We start from the raw sequence: 18,753 nt of genomic DNA, 5'->3' as shown, positions 1-18,753 counted from the left end.
ATAGTTAACAATGAAGTTTGAAAAACAGGAGGGGAAAATCAGAATATTGCATTGCAATAGAAGAGCATTAATTGTGAAAAGAGAACATTATTGGCAAAATTAAGCTATAGCCAAGCAGCTACACCAAGGTCTACTCTCCCCATACTCTAGCTGCATTGAGCTGGGCTGTCCTCACCATCAACTATCCACAGAACCGGCATGAGACTTTGCATGAGCAAATAGACCTTCTGACTTCGTAAAAGTGACAAACTTCAATCCTATATTACCTACACCTTTAGACAACAAAGGAGAAAATGGTTCGTTTTGCAACGGCAGCACCATTAAAAAATTTTTTTTAAAACCCACAAGAACTGAGATGGTAGATATGCCCACAAAAACAAGCTGTGCCGTTGTAAGCCCAGTGTGAGACGATCACAAGAATGTGTAGAAACACCACACCACACTTTCCCACCGTCCAGTTACACAACACAACACAAATACCACATTGATCATACACTACGCATGTGTACAAAACTCAATTCTTTTATTAAAGTCCTATCTTTTTTAACTTTGTATTTATATATAAAAGTTCTAATACCATTGGCCTGAAACTATGACAGATGACAATAAAACCCCTCTGGCTGACCATTGCTTTTCAAGTCCTTTCAAAGACTGGGCAGCCTTGCATTCCTATACCGACGTTAAATGATTTAACATTATTCATCAAAAACCACTGGTTCATCCGAGAAAAATATTAACAAAATAACAAAACTGAAAACAAAAAAACAAAACATCCCCACAGTGCAAGTTTTTTTAGGGGCTCCGAAATCCACCGACACAGAAATCACAGAGACAAATAAATAAGAGAAGACATTTGTGATCACAAAACATTAGAATTCAGATTGAGAGCTGTGTTCCTTTGTAGTACAGTCACGTAGTTGTTCACTCCATTATGAAGAGGGTTGTGCAGACAGGAGTTGGAGTAACGACTTGTATGCTGTGACCACTGGTACAGCATACCTCAGGAACAAGGCTGTGCGTGTGCTTCTGTGTGTTATATGAGTATTTGTGTTCGGGGGTGTGTGTGTGTGTGTGTGTGTGTTAGTCCCACCAGCGCTACTCATCTGTGTTTGCCAATCCAGGCACCATAGCGCCAATATTTCAGCTGAAGGAACAACCACAGACAGACAAACAGACAGACAGACAGACACACATGCACGCCCACAGGTGCATGTCAACCTGCATTGCAAGCAAGTTTTGAAATCATGATTTTAGGATCATTTTTGTATAGCATTATGATTACTTTCTCATCCTTCCAAGCCTTAAATACATATTTACACAGATCAGCTAAATGTGTAAACAAGCGCAAAGTACTTCTCTTTCTGTGATTCTGTGGAGCGCACACACTCATTTGCTCGCCCTCTACTTGCAACCGCCCGTTTTGGCCCCGTTTCCCCAGGAGGACAGCTTTGCACTACAGATTACGCTGAAGCCGAAGGGCCGGAAGGCTCAGAGCACGACAGGCGACAGACTGGCCGTTCCTCCCGTGCCAGGCCAGCTGTGCCGCGTGCGGGAGAGTGTGCGTGCGTGTGTCAGTGTGTGCGCGTGCGTGGACAGCAGGCGTGCGCGCTCAGTCCGTGTCGCTGCTGTCGCTGCTCTGCTCCCCCTGCACCTTGCTGCGGTGCTGCATGGCCCGGTGGTAGGCCACCTGCACCGACTTGCGGATGTTGGACTTCCGGCCCTCCAGCATCTTCTCCTTGTCCAGCTCCGGCTCCACCCCCAGCGGGACCAGCTTGGATCGGGGCAGCCACTGCCTGCACACAAGCACGCACACAAGAGGCCTCAGGTAAAACACCACAGAGCAGTCACACTTACTGCACGCACACAAGAAGCCTCAGATAAAACACCACAGAGAAGTACACTCATGCACCACACAAGAAGCCTCAGATAAAACACCACAGAGAAGACACACTCATTGCACGCACACAAGAAGCCTCAGATAAAACACCACAGAGAAGTCACACTCATTGCACGCACACAAGAAGCCTCAGATAAAACACCACAGAGAAGACACACTCACTGCACGCACACAAGAAGCCTCAGATAAAACACCACAGAGAAGTCACACTCATTGCACGCACACAAGAAGCCTCAGATAAAACACCACAGAGAAGACACACTCACTGCACACACACAAGAAGCCTCAGATAAAACACCACACAAGAGTCCAGCTCTCTGTGTAGGAACAAAAACTAAATTTGGCAGAAGAAAATGGGTTCAAAGATTACGTGACATTCATAAAAGTCCTTTTTGCCAAATTCATATAAAATGCTTGATTGGAGCATCTAAATTCAAGATAAAAATTATTAAATCCCAAAGCATCGTGACAAATATGATCAAAAGCACAGGTTGGCAGATAAGGACAAGCGAAAACAAAATAAATAAATAAATAAATATCACTAGAACTACTGACCAACATATCCTGACTCTTCTCAATTACATTATTATTATTATTATTATTATTAGATTATTAAGTGAACAGGCTTGTCACGTGCAACATGCAGAAGGAGATCACACAGCACAATACCAATGGCAAATAAAGTACTAGCTGTTGAAAACAGTACAACTGCTGTCGTGATGATGATGGTGCATTTGTATTATCCCCAAAGGGAAATTCTTAACCTGCCATATGGCTGCCAGTTCACAAAGCCATACAGGCCGCAATACAAGACACAATTCTCGTAAATGTTGCAACACCCCCTCATATACATAGAGACAAAATAATCACGTCCTGCTCATAAGTGCTAGACTGACAGCTACAAAGGATTTCTGAGCACACTTTGATCGGAGCTGTGGCGCTCTGTACCGCCTACCTGAAGGCAGCATGTCTGCTATGTAGGGTGTGTGTGACCTCGTCTCCTAGCAACACAGCTGTGACATCCCCTCCAAGCTACACAGGTCTCAGATGTAGATGTCATGGAATTAAGATATACCTCAGCAATATTGTTGGCCTTGTTGACGATTTAACTTATTTTTTTGTTACCCACTGATAAACCCTGAACCGTGTGACACTTTCTACAGATGAGCGGAAAAATAGGATTATAGAATTGAAAACCACAGCTCCGTACTTTTACTGTCCTAAACCCAAACTGTGAGCAGTCCGTTGACTATTATTGAAATACACATGCAGCTACATTGCATAAAGGATCTTTTTGATTTTTCTGGCCATTTAAGTGAAAGGTTAATGTTCAGACACCCAACTGCATGGTTGTCAAGGAAATCCAGTTTATAAATGAAAAAAGATAATTATTTCTTTCCTTCAGCCACGAGGAAATGTCAAGACTGAGGTGACAAGATCTTGGAGGCAAGAACTTCATGTTCAGTTTTAATGAATCAAACGTTTTTCCATCTATGAACATGTCAAGGGTCCATGGATCCAGCTGAAAAACTTGTATTGTACACTGCGCAGAAATGGCACATTTCCAGATTAACGCAAAGAGAAGGATCAAGGGAAATAAGGAAATTTAATTTTTGCAATGCAAGTCATTTCATTCAGCACTGATTTAGCAGAATAAGTTCTGAATAAATTCTTCTGTATTTGAGAGATGTGGCTGGAATGAATGGTACTTCATGAAGTTCCTGAAAACGGAACTAATGGAAAAGTTAAAAGTTTGCTGAATGTTTCACACACAGCATCTAGACAATGCGACAAAACTAAGTTTTTCAGTGAAGCAGGAAATGCAGCTACATCACTCAAACCGAATGCACTCCCTTCAGATTTCACCTTAGCTGTACTGCAAAAACTCTGTTTTAGAACTGGAGTTGGGCTTTAAAAACATAAATCAAAGTTAAGTTTTTCTATTTGAATGTCAAGAAAATGAATATTTCAAAGATTTTATGGTTTATTCCTCCAAAACATAAAAAAATTAAAATAGATAGTATCATACTCAATTACTGCAAAGTAATTCCTGTCCATTTAGTCTTCTAGAACCTTTCATTACAATCATTACAATTCTGTAATTCCAGTTGTTTCGTGACTTTTTCAATGTATTATAAATATTTCGTTTTAATAATTGGCCCTTTGAACAACTGTTTTTACTGGTTTTACAAAATGTACCACCCAACTTCTCTACAATACAGAAAATGCACACATCCTCTTCAAACAGTGGGGGGTAAAGTGTGTCTGCGCCACAGTTTTTGCTACATCGATGAAAGACGAGACATTTTCCACTTTACACGTTCTCTACTTGTCTGCGGCCTGTCAGCCATGACCCACTTCTGTTTCTCTGCAATGTCAACTACCTTGTGACCTCGTTTTATATGCATACGTGCTGCCAACAGCCATCTGAATAACACACTATTTCATTTTTAACTTCAGTTGCCATAAGCTGCGTATCCTTCAGCATAACAGTAATTAAGATCCAAAATTTTGTTTTGTCAGGACTTCCAACCCCACCTCACACTACAGTGCAAGTAGCCAGTATGTTCATGGAGCACATGCATTCAGTACATTGAATAAAATTTGTCTTACAGAGACAAAACATTTTTTTAAACCAACTGGCACTTTAATAAAGCTCACTTTTTTTCAGTTGAAAAACATATTAAATACATTAACTACAGATGTTCTGGACAGACATTTGGAAAACATACCCTGCAGTGCGTAATTGGACAGTGACACCTTTAAAAAAAAAAAAAAAATTGGCTCTATACTCCAGCACATTTGAAATGAAATGGTGAATATTAGGTTGAAGTGCAGACAGTGAACTTAAAGGGTATTCACATCCATATCTAGTGATCAATGTAGAAATTACTTTTATACATAGACCCCCTAATTTTAAGGGACCAAAAGTAATGGGACAAAATAACACAATTAGGAATGAAGTCGTCACATTTAGTATGTTTGAAAATCCATTCGATGACTGTCTGAAAGCTGCAACCCATGGACATCACCAGATGCTAGATAGTATCCCTGTTGATGCTCTGCTAGGCCTGTACTGCAGCAGTCTTCAATTACTGTTTTTCGTTTGGTGGGGGGGGGCAGAGATTTTTGCCTTTAGTCTTGTCTTCAGCAAGCTAAACGCCTGTTCAGTTCAATTCGGGTTGGATGATTGGCTTGGCCATCAAGAACATTCCACTTTTTGTCCCCTGAAAGAATCCTTGGTTGCTTTGGTTGCTTTAGTAGTATGTTTGGGGTCACTGTCCTGCCGCAATTGATGCACCGTCCAATGAGTTTTGAGGAATTTGGTTGTATCTGAGCAGATAAGATGCTTTGGTACACTTTAGAATTAAACCTGCAGCAGCAGTCACATCATAGGAAGACTAGTGAGCCAGTTCCAGTGGCAGACATTCATGCCTGGATCATTAGGGATGAGGGACTGTGAGCAGTTTCTTTCTCCACACTTTTCTCTTTCCATCACTTTGGTACAGGTTAATACCAGTCTCATTTTTCCATAAGACTGTGTTCCAGAACACAGTCTTATGCTACAGCTTTTCAAAATACTTTTTAGCAAACTATAACCTTCTCGGTCTGAGGCTTATCAGTGATTTGCATCTTGTGGTTAACCCTCCGAAATTATGCAGGTGGAGTCTTTTTATTTTAACCTTTGACAATTCTATGCCAACATCCTGGAGTGTTCTTGATCTGTTCAACAGTTGAAAAGGGGTTTTTCTTCACAACTGACTGCATTCTTTGGTCATCCACTACAGTGGTCTTCCGTGGTCGAGCAGGTCATTTGCTATTGCTGAGCTTACCAGTGCGTTCTTGCTTCCTTACAGTGTATCAAACTGTTGATTTTTGACACACCCAATGTTTTGGCTGTGTCTCTGATCAATTTATTCAGATGTTCCAGCCTCATGATGGCCTCCTTTACTGGCATTCACACTTATTTGGTCCTCACGTTGAGAAACAGTGACACACTGTTTCTCTAGACCTTTTTTTAAACTTTCGTATGCATGAAATGATGATGAAAAGACACAGCTGGCCAAGAAACAGATGAGCAGCCAATTGTCCAATTACTTTTGCTCCCCTAAAACGGGGGGCCATGTATAAAAAGGGCTGTAATTATTACACTATCAACCGACATGGATGTAAATACCTTCAAATTAAGGTTGACAGTCCGCATTTTAACCTCATTCATTATTTTATGTCAAATCCAATGTGCTGGAGTACAGAGCTAAAACAATGAAAACTGTGTCACAGTCCAAATACGTGTGCACTGCCCTGTATGTGCTTGTAGGTATTTTATACTGTACAAACAGTAGGCAATATAGCCACGGTCAATAGCTATTGATATACAGGCTCACATAAAATAAAAACGAATAACCAATGAAAAAACAAATGCAGCTTTATGCATAGTGCCCAACTATAGCAAGAAAAAAAGGTTTTTTCATGCGTTCACCACAAATGTGTTTTGAACATTTACTGCGCACGTCCGCAGTTCTGTTTTTGTTACTGCTTGTGACCTGCCTTTGCTTCCTCTTGCCTCATGCCCTGGTTAACTCAAAGGAAATTCTTTTGAAAGTGGATAAACTAAGCTTTTCACAGAAGTCAGTTATGAAGGCTGATGAGGGATACGAAGTGGGACGATGCCCAGAATGGGGTGGAATTAGTTTAAAGTGACTGAGCCTCTTTTCAGTCCTAAAAACAAAGAACCAGATGTAGGAGGTTTTGGGTACGTAGTAAAGTGACATCCAGTTAGGAAGTCATTTCACATGCACTGCTATGACGCACATGACTTGGCAGAAAAGGCATAATTAAGCACCCGTCATCCTAACTAAACTAGTCTCCTAATCAGGAGGTGACTACAAGTGATTCAAGGATGTCAAATACAAATATATAGGAAAAGTAATAAACAGACCACAAGTGGAGAAGTCATGTAAAATTTGAATGTAAATGTTAAACGGAGAGCTCTGGCAGTCCTGGTGAGGGCTGGAAGGCTGTGAAATTGCCATGAACAGAGCTACACAGGTATGTGAAAGGCAGGTAGGCAGTAAAGAGAAAGATGCGGAGAGAGACTGACCAGGTCCTCTTGTTGTCGAAGAAAAGCACCAAGAAGAGGTGTTCCCTGGCCTCTTGGGTCATTTGCTCCCCCAACTTCAGCACATCAACCGGGGGCACAGGGATGGGCACGCCCCGGTGAAACACCCCCTCACGGGGCATCTTGGGGTCAATGATCTGTGGATGAGGGGGTCAAAAGTGAGAGGATGCAGACAGAGATAGACAAACACAGGCAAAGGAAAAGACACAAGGTGAGAAAGAGAAACACTGTGAGGAAGTTCTGCTGCCCCCTAGTGGTGGCCATGTATGATTTAGAGTGCTTCAGTGCGTGAGAAGGTGAGCGCTACGGGGTGTGCTTGCACATGCGTGTGTATGACAGTATGGATTTTAGGTCTCTCTTACCAGAGCTGGGTATGATGGATAGCCTCGACACTTGGCCCAGACCAGATCTAGTGCATCCAGTGATGCGTAGTCTTCTGGGCTCATCCAGCACCCAGACCTGCCCCGGCCCCGCACCACTGAAACACACACCAGCAACACTTAAGCACACATGAACAGCTCTGCATTCACCCCTTCCCTCTACCACCAGCCCCAGCCATGTCCCCTAACACTAGCAGCTACTACTCAAAAAGTACCGATAAGTGTATCGATAGAGTACCAAACTGATAAGCAGAATTAATTAGAGTAGCAGTATCGATAAAATCTTAACGATACCCATCCCTATGCCAGGGGTACATAAGGTTCATAAGGCTTGTAAAACGTCAGAGCCTGTGGCGATTGCAGTTACTTCTGTGAGAAATCCTGATAAGTGCATAGTACAGCTACGGGTTATGCTGTGCTAACCTGTACCCCATGTCTGTTTGTTTGAAACATCAGTTCTGGTGGAAGGGCTTACTGTGCGACACGCCTCGCCCCCCACCCACAGAGTAGGACTCGTTCTCCGTCCCCGACGTCTCCTCGCTGCTGTCCTCCGGGAAGGTGGAGCGGGAGAAGGACGGCTTGCCCCGGCCCTGCTTGGACGGAGTGGTGCTGGGGGGACAGAGAGGAGGAGAGGGCTCAGACCCCCGGGCAGGGCAGGGCGGTGCGGTGCAGACCCGCGGGGCCGGGCTGGGGCGGCCGTGCTCACCTGGTACGGTCCGAGGCGGCGCTGCTGCTGCTGGTGGTGGAGGACTCCGAGTCGGAGCTGGAGCGCGGCAGGCTGCGCTCGTTGCGGTACACGCGGAAGCTCTCCGTCACCGGCTGGCTGCCCCCGTCAAAGCCGTTACTGGGGAGGCCTGAGGGGCAGGAGAACCGTCAGCGGCTGGGGGAGGAAGAGCCCACGAGCGTGGCTGTGTGTGTGTGTGTGTGTGTGTGTGTGTGTGCGTGTGTGTGTGTGTGTGTGCCGTTCAGTGTGGCTCTCTCACCCAGGAGGAGGTCGTCGTTGTCGCTGTCGCTCTCGGAGCTGGAGCTGGTTCGAGGGCTGCGGGGTCTCTTTCTCTGCCGGGAGGAGAGGAGGGGTAGCTGGGGGGGCCCGATGGGACTGGGGCTCACACCGGGACCTCCCTGGGAAGCGTCCCGGTTCTTGGGGGGCCGGCCAGGCCTCTTGGGGGGTCCAGCTGCTTTGGGGTTCTTCTTGGAGAAGAGTACAGAGGTTCTACGTCCCACCTCCGGAGCAAGGGCAGAGGAGGAAGCACTCAGGTCTGGACGGAGGGGAGGGGACAAAGAGGGAGAGAGAAGGAGAGAGAGATAGAGGGGAAGGTGCGTGTTATACACAAATGCACAAAGTCAAGTGTAGATATATTGCTGCTCGTATGCAGTGCTGAGTGCTTATCGATTCGGGCCAATTACAGACGCACAGGTCTTCCATATGATCAGTCTCACCTTTGCTGCTGATCTCATGGCTGCTGCTCTCTCCCCCCTCGTCGTGGCGTGGGGTGCAGGACGGGTGGTGGTGGGGCGCAGAGGTCCCGCGCTCCCCGCTGCCTCCGGGGTCACGGGTGCCAGGGGCGCTCCCCACTTCGCGCTGGTGCGCCAGCTTGCGCTTGATGACCGTCATCTCCTTGCGCAGGGCCTTGGCGCGCCGGGACCGGCCAATGCTGTGCTTTCCTGCACTGACCTCATCAAAGCGCGCCTGCAGCACGCGCAGCTGCTCCTCCAGCGGGAGGCGCCGGCGATTCTCTGGCAAAAACAGATCTATGAGAAGAAAGAGGAAGCGGGGGAGAGAAGGGAAATGGGGATGGGGGGGAGAGAGAGAGAGCGCAAGTGGGAGGATGAAAGAGGGTGAGGGTGTGACAGAGAGAGAGAAAGGGGAGGAGAGACAGAGAGGGCCATATCAGGTGAGGTAAGTTAGGAGGAAGTCAGCCAGTGTTTAAACACAGGAAGTCCACAACCATCTTAAAGTCAATTGAAAGGAGACAGGTGAAGTAAGAGGGAGGAAAAATGGAAAGAAAAATGGGAGACAATGTTAGGGACAGACTGAAGGAGAGAGATGAGCAGGAAGGTTCTGTTGTTTAGTCTGGCACACAGACACACTCACCATCCTCCGTGGAGGTTGGTGGCCTCTCTCTCTCCCTGTCCCTCTCTCTGTCTCTCTCCCTGTCCCTGTCCCTTTCCCGTTCGCGGGGCGTCTCGGTGCTGGGCTCCCGGGGCAGATGCATGCCCGTGTCATAGTCGAAGCCAATTCTCTCGGCCTGGCGGCGGGCCTGCCGGAGCACAGCGCCCCCTGTCTCCCGAAGGCGTAGTGCAGCTCGGTAGAACACTGTGTCCTTGGCATTGTACTTGAGGCAGTTGTTCACTATAAGGCCAAAGTCGGCTTCAAATGCCTCAAAGCTGAGGTAGCGGTGGGATTCCAGGCAGTTCCACATGGTCTGGAAGTCCATAGGCCGCTCAATGTGGTCCAAGTAGTCTGGGACCTACGTGATGTGAATAACAACATCAGTAACAACGATGATGATGATAATAACAACAACAATAATAACAAAGCCTAATTAATTCATGTTCAATGTTTTATGTAATCTCCCTTCATAACTAAAAGAATAGCTGTTACACTCAAAAAACTTTTTTTGTATTGTCAGGTCAAAAGTCTAAAACATCAATGGGTCACAGAGTGCCCCCTCAGTAGAGCCCCTGTGCAACGTGGCTCTGTACGGTATGACTCATCTTGTCAGTTGCATTATCACAAAGTAAGTACTTCAACACAATGGACCCTCACTGACTTTTTTTCCCTGAACGGGAATTATCTCCCAGTTAGAACAGGTCTGTGACCGACCGCTGTTAGTAATACAAGTAATGCCACATATGAAATGATTATTTCTGAATAAAAGTAAAGAGTATTCTAGAGTTTACTCTTAATCATTAAAAGTTAAGCAGACATCAAATTTTGTACACGACAGCCTACAAACATATAGGCAACTGAAAAAAGCTGAGCAATGACATCAGGATGAGATCACCAGTACCTCGGCCAATGGGACGGGCTCAGTGAAGAAGTGGCTGGTGTCTCTGTCCTGCAGCTGCTCCAGGGTGCTGCGCAGCAGGATGAGGAATGGCGTCAGCTGCATCTCCAGAGCCAGCTGCTGCACCTTGATCTGTGCAGATTAAACAGTTTTACAGTGCAATCCACGAACTCTGCTCTGGGCAGGAAGTACAGTCATTCACAGCATACTACATAGTAGAATTCATCTTGGCCTGCAGACAATGAACAGAACAAACAGTTCTAGCTTGTACTAGAGAGTGAGGGTCAGGTTAGAACGTTCACAGAGCAACTAAGCATGTGACAAATGTAAAGATACCAAAGTTTCAATGCATCTTTTCACCGAGATACTTTGTTGTATACTGTAGGTACCTGGACTCATGGGAACCTTAACAATCAGTTTTTAAGAAAGTAACAGTATTCTTGTGGGCTGCCCAGATTGTGACACCAGGAGATGTTACTACATCTGCATTGGTTCTTTTTGCCAGATGTTTTGCCATACCAATGAAAATGGCTGGTTGTCAATTGTGACTCAAGATACACATTTGGTGTTAATGTGAAGAAAGCTAAAACTGATATCTTTGGTGGTAGCTACTATAGACGTTTCCCTGGCGAAGGACATGCAGTCCTACCGTCTCCCTCTTGAGTTTTTCCCTCTTACGGATCAGCTCCACCAGCAGCCTGGCTCTCTCCAGATCGTGCCGGAGCCTCTGCCAGGCCTTCAGCTGCTCCTTAAGGGCTGCATGCTTCTCCTCGCTGTCCCTCTGTCCACACACACACACACACAGCTATATGTAAACAGTGGCTGTACAGTGTGCGTGTGAACAGTGGCAGCACGAGCAGTCTCCGTGCACATGAAGCCGTTTCGACTCGACACTTACAGTGGGGACTTGCTCTGCATTGCGCTGCGACTGCAGGTGGGTTTGCAAACGGCGTAGCAAAGGGACTCCATTACGGCTCTGCCTCTTCAGGGTCCAGTAGCTGTGCAGCCGCTGCATGAACTGGCTCTTTCTCTGGACTGTTAGGCGACTGGTGATCTTGCTAAGCCTAAAAAGATCAAGCAATGTTCATATCAAATCTGTTGAGGGTGCAAAATGTAAGTTTTGACACTGGAAAGAAGAAAAAGCTGGTCATAACCATAACATGTTGGTGGTGTGTGTGTGTGTGTACCAGTGCTGTACCTGTGTGGGGGTATGCAGGGCACCGACACAACAGGGGCCGCTGCCCTTTTCTCTGCTAAGATCTTGCGGGCCCTCTTCATTTTGAGGCGGGACTTGGCCTTGGCCCGCTTCACCCGCTCTGAGCTCCACCCTTTGGAGTCCTCATCATGGGGCCCCGGCTCGTCCTCTTCCTCTGGCTCCCCCTCGCTGTGGGAGGAGTTCAGGCTGGCTCCGCCCATGCCTCCCATGGGTCGCATGGAGCCGGGCGGAGTGTGGATGTCGCAGTAGGCCGTTTTGCGCACGCTGAAGGAGGTCCCGTTGGCACCAGTCTCCCTCACCGGCTCCATCTTCATGTACAGCCCTGCCTGCTGGGCACAGGTCACATGGAAGGCCGTGTAGCAGTTGGCTTTGTGGCACTGGATGCAGGCCCCGGAGCCGCGCTGCTTGCAGATGTAGCAGGTGAGCTTCCAGCGTGCCGGGGGGATGTGCTCGATACTGTCGATGGGCTCCAGGAACACCGTGTTTGCGAAACAGACCTGCGGAGGGGCAAATGATTAGTGTCCCAATATTCCCCACCAAGAACATCCCCCAGATTTCAAAACTTTTATCCTGTTCCCCAGTCTCCTAATTCTGTAGTCTTCCAGTCCTGATGTGCATTACCTTTACTTGCAGAAATGTCACCAACAATCATGAGCCCCTTTCACGCAGCGAATACCGCATCTGAGCCGCCTCTGATGCGGTAACAGGTTCCCTTTCCCACAGAATTTGTAATGCGGTATTCAAGCCGTCTTTACCTTTCACACACAGTAGAACTCAACTCTCCTGAATGAATTGTTTACGTTCCGTTACCACACTAACACACTTGATGTAGTCCCAAAGCTATAATGTTACTTGTTATTTATTTTCGTTGCAATCTTCTTGTAATTTCCGGCAAAACAATAAAACAAACAAACAAACATGTTACATTTTGAAGTGCAAGTGGTCGCATTTTTTATGTTATTAGTTTTCGCGTTCTCATGCATATACAATGTAACTATCTGCTACGTCTGTGTGCGCTACAAAGCGCTTCTTTGTGGGTCCAGGTATTTCCTCTGTATGCCATTTTTTCGGTTGAGAGATAGGTGCGTGTGAAGGCAGATCTGTAACGTAATTCGAACGCTGCCCAGATAGCAGTCGTCGATGTTGCTTTCAGTTCCCACAGGAGAAATGCGGTAGTCGAGGCGCCTCAAAAACACCAGGAGAGGCATTTCCGATGCGGTATTTTAAAAGCCGTCGCAACGTGTTCACACAGACATAAGTGCAGTATCAAGCCGTCTCGAAAACTCCTTTTTTCTTCTGTGTGAAAGGGGTGATATAGTGCGTGTGTCTGTACCAGCCTTACGGGGAGCTTCGTCTGGAGAAAGAGACTTATAAATTTACAAGGTTTGCGGACTGCTTGCCTTATTACCTTCTAAAATTTTAATCTGCAAAATGATCACACACATGCAAGCTCTTTCCATAACATCATGAAGATTTGTATACACTACTACTGTCTGCATATTTGGCGCGAAACCCCCTCCTGTTGTGCGTTTCTCAGTGTCAGCCGGCCCCTCCTCACCTCTGGAATCCACAGGGCGCACACTACATGGGCCCAGCGAGCGTCGTCCGTCTGCTTGAAGGCTCCGCCCTTGTTGGGGCAGAGGGCGCAGTCGACAGCCCGCGAGGGCGACTGCAGGCAGCGGCGGCACAGCCACTGGCCCTCGGGGATGTAGGGCACGCCGTAGCACTCCTGATGCACCGCCAGGTTGCACATGTCGCAGAAGAGGATGACGTTGCTGTTCTGGCATTCTCCGTCGTTGCAGATGCAGCACACGGCATCCTCGTCGATCAGAGAGCTGGGGTCCGCCTGGGTGGGATGGGAGGACTGCACGTTAGGGCGGACTCTGGCCACCCACAAACCACTTTCTTTCCGGTGTAGCTAATTAACATGCCTTTCACTATAATAGTAAATTCTTATTCGTGGCATCATGAAGTGGATCAAATAAAGTGAAATCATTAAAGGAATTTTCAACACATACGCATTACACAGAGCCAGTCAGACTCTTGAGTACCTACTACCTTGGTAACTTGCACAAATTCTGCTCGCTTCAACCACATACACACAACTAGAATTTGTAACTTGCAAGGTGGACCCCTGTCTTAAGGGTAGGCACACACCTTGTTGTGGCTCTCAAAGTAGGACTCTTTCTCCAGTCTATCCATTAGGTATTCAAAGACGTTCTGGGGGATGGGGGCCACTCCATCGCTACGCCGCTTGTCGTTCATGATGTCCAGCCAGATGTAGTCTTCCTCATCAATGTCGTACTCAACCTCTTCATCCAGCTCTTCCACCGATTTGTCAATGTACCTGACAGGAGGAGGTTGGGTTTTCCAGGTGTTAAAGGGAATGAAAAAGGCAGCAGAAAAACTACAAAGCAAACACATCAAACCTTTATTCTAGTTGCAGTCCTGCACATGAATTCCTAGAGATATCTTGTGAAGAGGTACTTATGACACAGGGACTGCTCAAAAGCAAGGAAATCGAGTAGGCCAAAATCTTACTTTTAAACCTATCATTTCTCTCCATCTGATGCCATTTATTCTGTTTGAGTAACAGTCAATATCAGTATTTGACTTGGCTTCTTAATTTCATATGCTGTGGTAGTCAATCATTTCTCTTCACGTCTCAAAACCGAGCAGCACAAAATACACCAAACGTTTGCTCTGTGCCCCAAACGCATGCCAAAGTTAAGGTCAGTTAGCATGTGTAAATTATGCAGCTTATAATCTTTTAAATGTCAAGTTTTTTTGTTAGCAGAGCTGGCATGATAGTGTAGTATGTGCATGCAGCCACATGATTTACCTGACAAGCCAAGTCACTTTTTCCATTTATATTGAGCAGACATTTCCAGAGTGACTTACGCAGATTACTTGTTTCAACCAAATACATTTAAACAGCCGATATTTTACTGAAACGATACAGGCCAAGCACCTTTCTCAAGGGCACAACAGAAGCACACCGACAGGAAATAAAACCTACAACCTTTGATGTGCAATTCCAACTATTATACTTCACTACAGTGAAATTTTACTATAATTGAAAAAGAATTATCTGCCAGTGGGTACAGGTTATTCAGGTAAAACACACACTTGTCGATCAAGGGGTGGAAAAAAAGGTTGAAAAGCGACGACTGTTTAGCATTAAATTTTAGTATCCTTGGTTTCCAGATCATGGGCCATCATTGTGGTCAGGAAATTATGAGTAGCGCTTTGAGCCATTTCCTTGCTAGTGTACATAAAATTCTGACATTTTACATATTTAAAATTTTCTCAACATAAAAATATATTAGTTCAATTTTATGTTTTGATCAGCCTAATTTGTTTAATTTTACTATATTTAAGCATACCATTTTAGCTAAACAAGTCATTACAGTTTCTCCTTTGGACTGCCCCTATTCACAACCATAAAAGAGATTATTCGAATATAAAACCATTTTGAAGGGCATCACACCACATGGGGGAGGGAAACTGAAATATGGTGAGGTGTATAGAGAGCTGTGTGTAAGGCTCAAGTAATGATATATGTGTACACGTTTATCAATCAACATACTACACTAAAACATGGTCTGAAATGTGCATGGAGAGGACAGAGCTAACCTGTAATAAGAAGAAGGCCGTGGAGGGGCGTCTGGCCTCTCCTGGTCCAGCTCACGGAACACCACCTCAGGCAGCTTGATGGCAGGTCCAGGAGGGGCGCTGTGGGTGTGATGGTGAGCTGATCCACTTTCTTTCTTCTTCTCTTTGCTCTTGTGCTTTCCCGACTTTGGTGTGGTGGTGCCTTTGCCTCCATTGGTAGCAGGGGTGTCCGGTCTGTCCTTGTTACCATTGCCGCCTGCCTCACTACCTCCCCCACTTTCCCCTCCGTTACAGCCTCCACCTCCACCCCCCACCCCCGAGGGAGGGTCCTCCCCACTGCTCTCATCCTCTGACACCACATCCAAGTTTTCAAAGATGCTAATGCGATGGATTTTCCCCTGGATCTCGAGCTCCACCATTCGCTGGGCCTGAGCATAAGTCATGGTTTCCCGGCCAGGGGAGTGAGATCGCTCCGAGCGCTCCGGGCTTCCAGAGGTCATGCCCTTGGCAACGCCCCCTAGGCCCCCACCTTTTCCACCGCCGCCACCTCCATCCCCATCATCTGTTCCTCCCCCCTGAACTCGGGGTGGGCGGCCCTTTCGTTTACGCTGGGGGGTGCCCTGAGCTGGGGGTGGGTTGTCATGGTCGTAGTGGTACAGGTGATATTCAATGCCGCTGTAGCTCTTGTAAACCTTGCGGCAGCTTTCCACGGGGCACTCGTACGGGGGCTTGGTTGCCCGCAGGTTGTGGCAGAAGGTCTTGACATCAAAATCCAGTCCCATTGCACCAACACTGCTGCTGGGACAGAGGCTTCAGCTTACATATGTGAGATACACACAGACAGACAGAAAGCGAGATTATTTGGGGGCTCAAAGATGGCGAAACATCCAGACGTACACTTCTTAAAGTTTGCACAGCATGGCTTTGATGGAAATAAACAAACATTACATAAATATTGACTGATTAAGGATGGACTAAGCCAATGTACTTCCAATCTGAACACCCACACTTTCAAGCACTGCACAGGCTCAATAATGAAATCTAAAAATAAATTTAAAAAACTATTTTGAGGTGCTTTATATAATGTACTCGCTGAGGGCATAGTTTGCGTATACATTTTAATTACGAATAAGGGCTAATTAGACCACGTGCACTGCATATTTAAAACATACTGTCATTATTTAACTTTAATAGCTACCGCCAGTGAGGCAGTGTGACAAGGGCTGACTTCCCCAAAATGACAGGCGACACTGGTTTGATAAAAAAAATGTAGCAAAGCCTAACTTCACTGTTCTATAGGTATTATAACCAACAGGTGGCGCGAGGCTACATGTCTGTCTAGTTCACCATGACAACAATAGTAACGTCTTGTAATTTACAAACAATCACATTCCATTGCTAAAACAAACCGTTCAAAAAAGCAATACTAAAGCGCTTTATTAATAACTTAATGTTTACACAATACTGGACAAATTCAGTATCTAACATATAAGCTAACAATGTAAAAACTAATTAGCCAGGCCTAATTAATTTATGGTCATGCTAAAACTCATTTTGTGGCAAGCTAACATTAGCTAGCAATGAAGCAAGATTGAAAGAATAACATATTAGACGAAGTTACTTTCAAATGAATGCAAAATAAAATATGAACGAAATTCCAAGCAAAAAACATAATAATAACATTTTTTTTTTAACTTACCGGCTTCAACCAGTTTGACAACTGGGGTTTCTCACACACGTGGAATCATTATTTTTCAAAATGACCTTACGGTGGTACCTTCAGAGATGATGTAGTTACTCCAAATCCAATAAGATGAGTTCAGTACGTTTGTCGTTGGTCCAAATTATTCGTTTCCCTTTTCTTCTAAGACAGCTAACTTAGCTAGCTATTAACATATAGTATAATTAAAAATTTGTTGACACAAATATCTTACAAAACATTTGAAAATGACATAGCAGTTGTGCTGTTTCTCCTAGGGGGACTGCTTGTTGATAAAAGCAGTTAACGTTAGACCGCTCGATGGGAGTTCGCTTGCTATAGACTAGTCAATATTCAACAAGAATAACGTTAGCCACCACGGATTATCCGTTTCGTGTTGGCCTCGAATCCACACACAGTCGTTTCCCCCACTTCACATGTCCAAGACTTCTCCACTTGACATCCCATTTATTAACTGCACCGCGGGTCCCTGAAAACAAGAGGGAAAACGACTAGTTAGTTGTAATAATTTTTATTTTATTTTTTTTTAATCGGTTAAATAAACGCAGTGGTTTATAGATACTGTTACCGATCTGGCGCGAGCACCGCAGCTAGATACAGTACCGACAAAAGGGAGGGCAGCTACATTGTTTTCCCTCTGCACTAATGCAGCACTCATCTCGAATTCCTGCTTGCAAGCTAGCTGGCTGACTAGTTAGATATTCACACAGTTACCTGGCGTAGAGCACACATCTTAAAGGTAAACATTTCTGAAAAATAAACCCATTGGAATTGAGGTTGTACATTGAAAACAGAAGTATATTTTAGAGCAATCTGGTTAAGTTGTTGGAGGACCACAAAAATGCTCGCCAAGATCATTTCTGCACCTTAGTAGTACTAGCTAGCTAACTATGATACATAAAATGTTTCATTACGCAACGGGTAGCCCAATACAGGAATGCAGCTTAAGTCAATAGCCAGTAATAAGCTATATGCTCACAAACACGTTTTGGTTTATTTCTACACAGACACAAGGCACACAAATGTATGAATTCAAAAAATACCACTTACTAGTCCTGGTTCATTCTGCTTGCATTGAAAAAAATCTAACACATGATCGCACGGCACAACTATATGCTTTTTAAGCAGGCTAGTGTCCCAAACTAAATTACAACAAATAAAGGAAACCCGGGACGAACTGTAATCCCAAAAATCAGAACGATTTCATTGTGATGAAAATAATACAGGAACTCCACGAACAAAAGGGAAGCCACCACTGCTTTACGCAATGAGCGCGTGCAGCACATTCGACAAACAGAAAAGGCTTATTTACTGCTGTCTCGCGTAAAAAACAAATATTTCAAAGGTGGTATATGATGGCTGTTACTGATTTCATTACAATACACTCTTGATTCTTGTTCAAACAAATCCATATTTGTTCATCCAATGCTCATATTTGCGTTTCTTCTATTATTTAAAAATAGTATCGAATCTGGTATTTAGTTTCACATTGTGAACGGATTCCTGATATAGGCCTATTCATGTGTTTAATTGTCATAAAAAAATAAAAGTGTATGCTATTCGGTAAATTATAACAATTTATACATGTTTGTACCCGCCCTGATATCTGTTGTTTCGCGTTCAGAGCGTTGACATTTTTATTACGTCGAATCTGCTAATGTGGATTTGGGCGATAGTGTGACGGGTGGTTTGCGGAATTGCGCCACAAATTTGAATACGAAGGGAGGTAGATTTTGTGTTCGCTGTGTCCTCTTGTGCAGAGAGGAGACTTTACACCGACTCAATTTAAACTTTG

At 45.2% G+C, this 18,753-nt stretch overlaps 1 protein-coding gene across 3 annotated transcripts; it reads right to left on the bottom strand.

The window, feature by feature from the left end:
* Positions 1-506: 506 nt before the first annotated feature.
* On the bottom strand, positions 507-18,491 carry brpf1 (bromodomain and PHD finger containing, 1). 3 transcript variants are annotated; one of them, XM_064298337.1, is made up of 17 exons: positions 18,009-18,491; positions 16,938-17,427; positions 15,260-16,054; positions 13,781-13,970; positions 13,182-13,469; positions 11,606-12,120; positions 11,306-11,471; positions 11,057-11,188; positions 10,411-10,539; positions 9,492-9,867; positions 8,837-9,133; positions 8,380-8,655; positions 8,103-8,250; positions 7,872-8,005; positions 7,379-7,494; positions 6,999-7,153; positions 507-1,793 (listed from the first exon to the last, which is right to left on the bottom strand). In XM_064298337.1, exons 3-17 carry the CDS (start codon positions 16,018-16,020, stop codon positions 1,610-1,612), a joined length of 3,867 nt encoding a protein of 1,288 aa, XP_064154407.1. In that variant the 5' UTR covers positions 16,021-16,054; positions 16,938-17,427; positions 18,009-18,491; the 3' UTR covers positions 507-1,609. The 3 variants fall into 3 exon arrangements, with proteins under 3 accessions (XP_064154407.1, XP_064154406.1, XP_064154405.1); XM_064298336.1 differs by having other exon boundaries at positions 8,837-9,148; positions 15,260-16,033; XM_064298335.1 differs by having other exon boundaries at positions 8,837-9,148; positions 18,009-18,489.
* Positions 18,492-18,753: the final 262 nt, after the last annotated feature.

Source organism: Anguilla rostrata, chromosome 11, assembly GCF_018555375.3.
Source record: "Anguilla rostrata isolate EN2019 chromosome 11, ASM1855537v3, whole genome shotgun sequence".
NCBI lineage: Eukaryota > Metazoa > Chordata > Actinopteri > Anguilliformes > Anguillidae > Anguilla > Anguilla rostrata.
This window is presented reverse-complemented; position numbering and strand designations above follow the sequence as displayed.

Coding starts and splice junctions, on each gene's coding strand:
- brpf1 (XM_064298336.1), bottom strand. CDS start 16,020: ATGGGACTGGATTTTGATGTCAAGACCTTCTGCCACAACCTGCGGGCA. Junction 10,540..11,056: donor AAAAACTCAAGAGGGAGACG/GTAGGACTGCAT, acceptor TAATCTGCACAG/ATCAAGGTGCAGCAGCTGGC. Junction 9,149..9,491: donor ACCAACCTCCACGGAGGATG/GTGAGTGTGTCT, acceptor TTCTTCTCATAG/ATCTGTTTTTGCCAGAGAAT.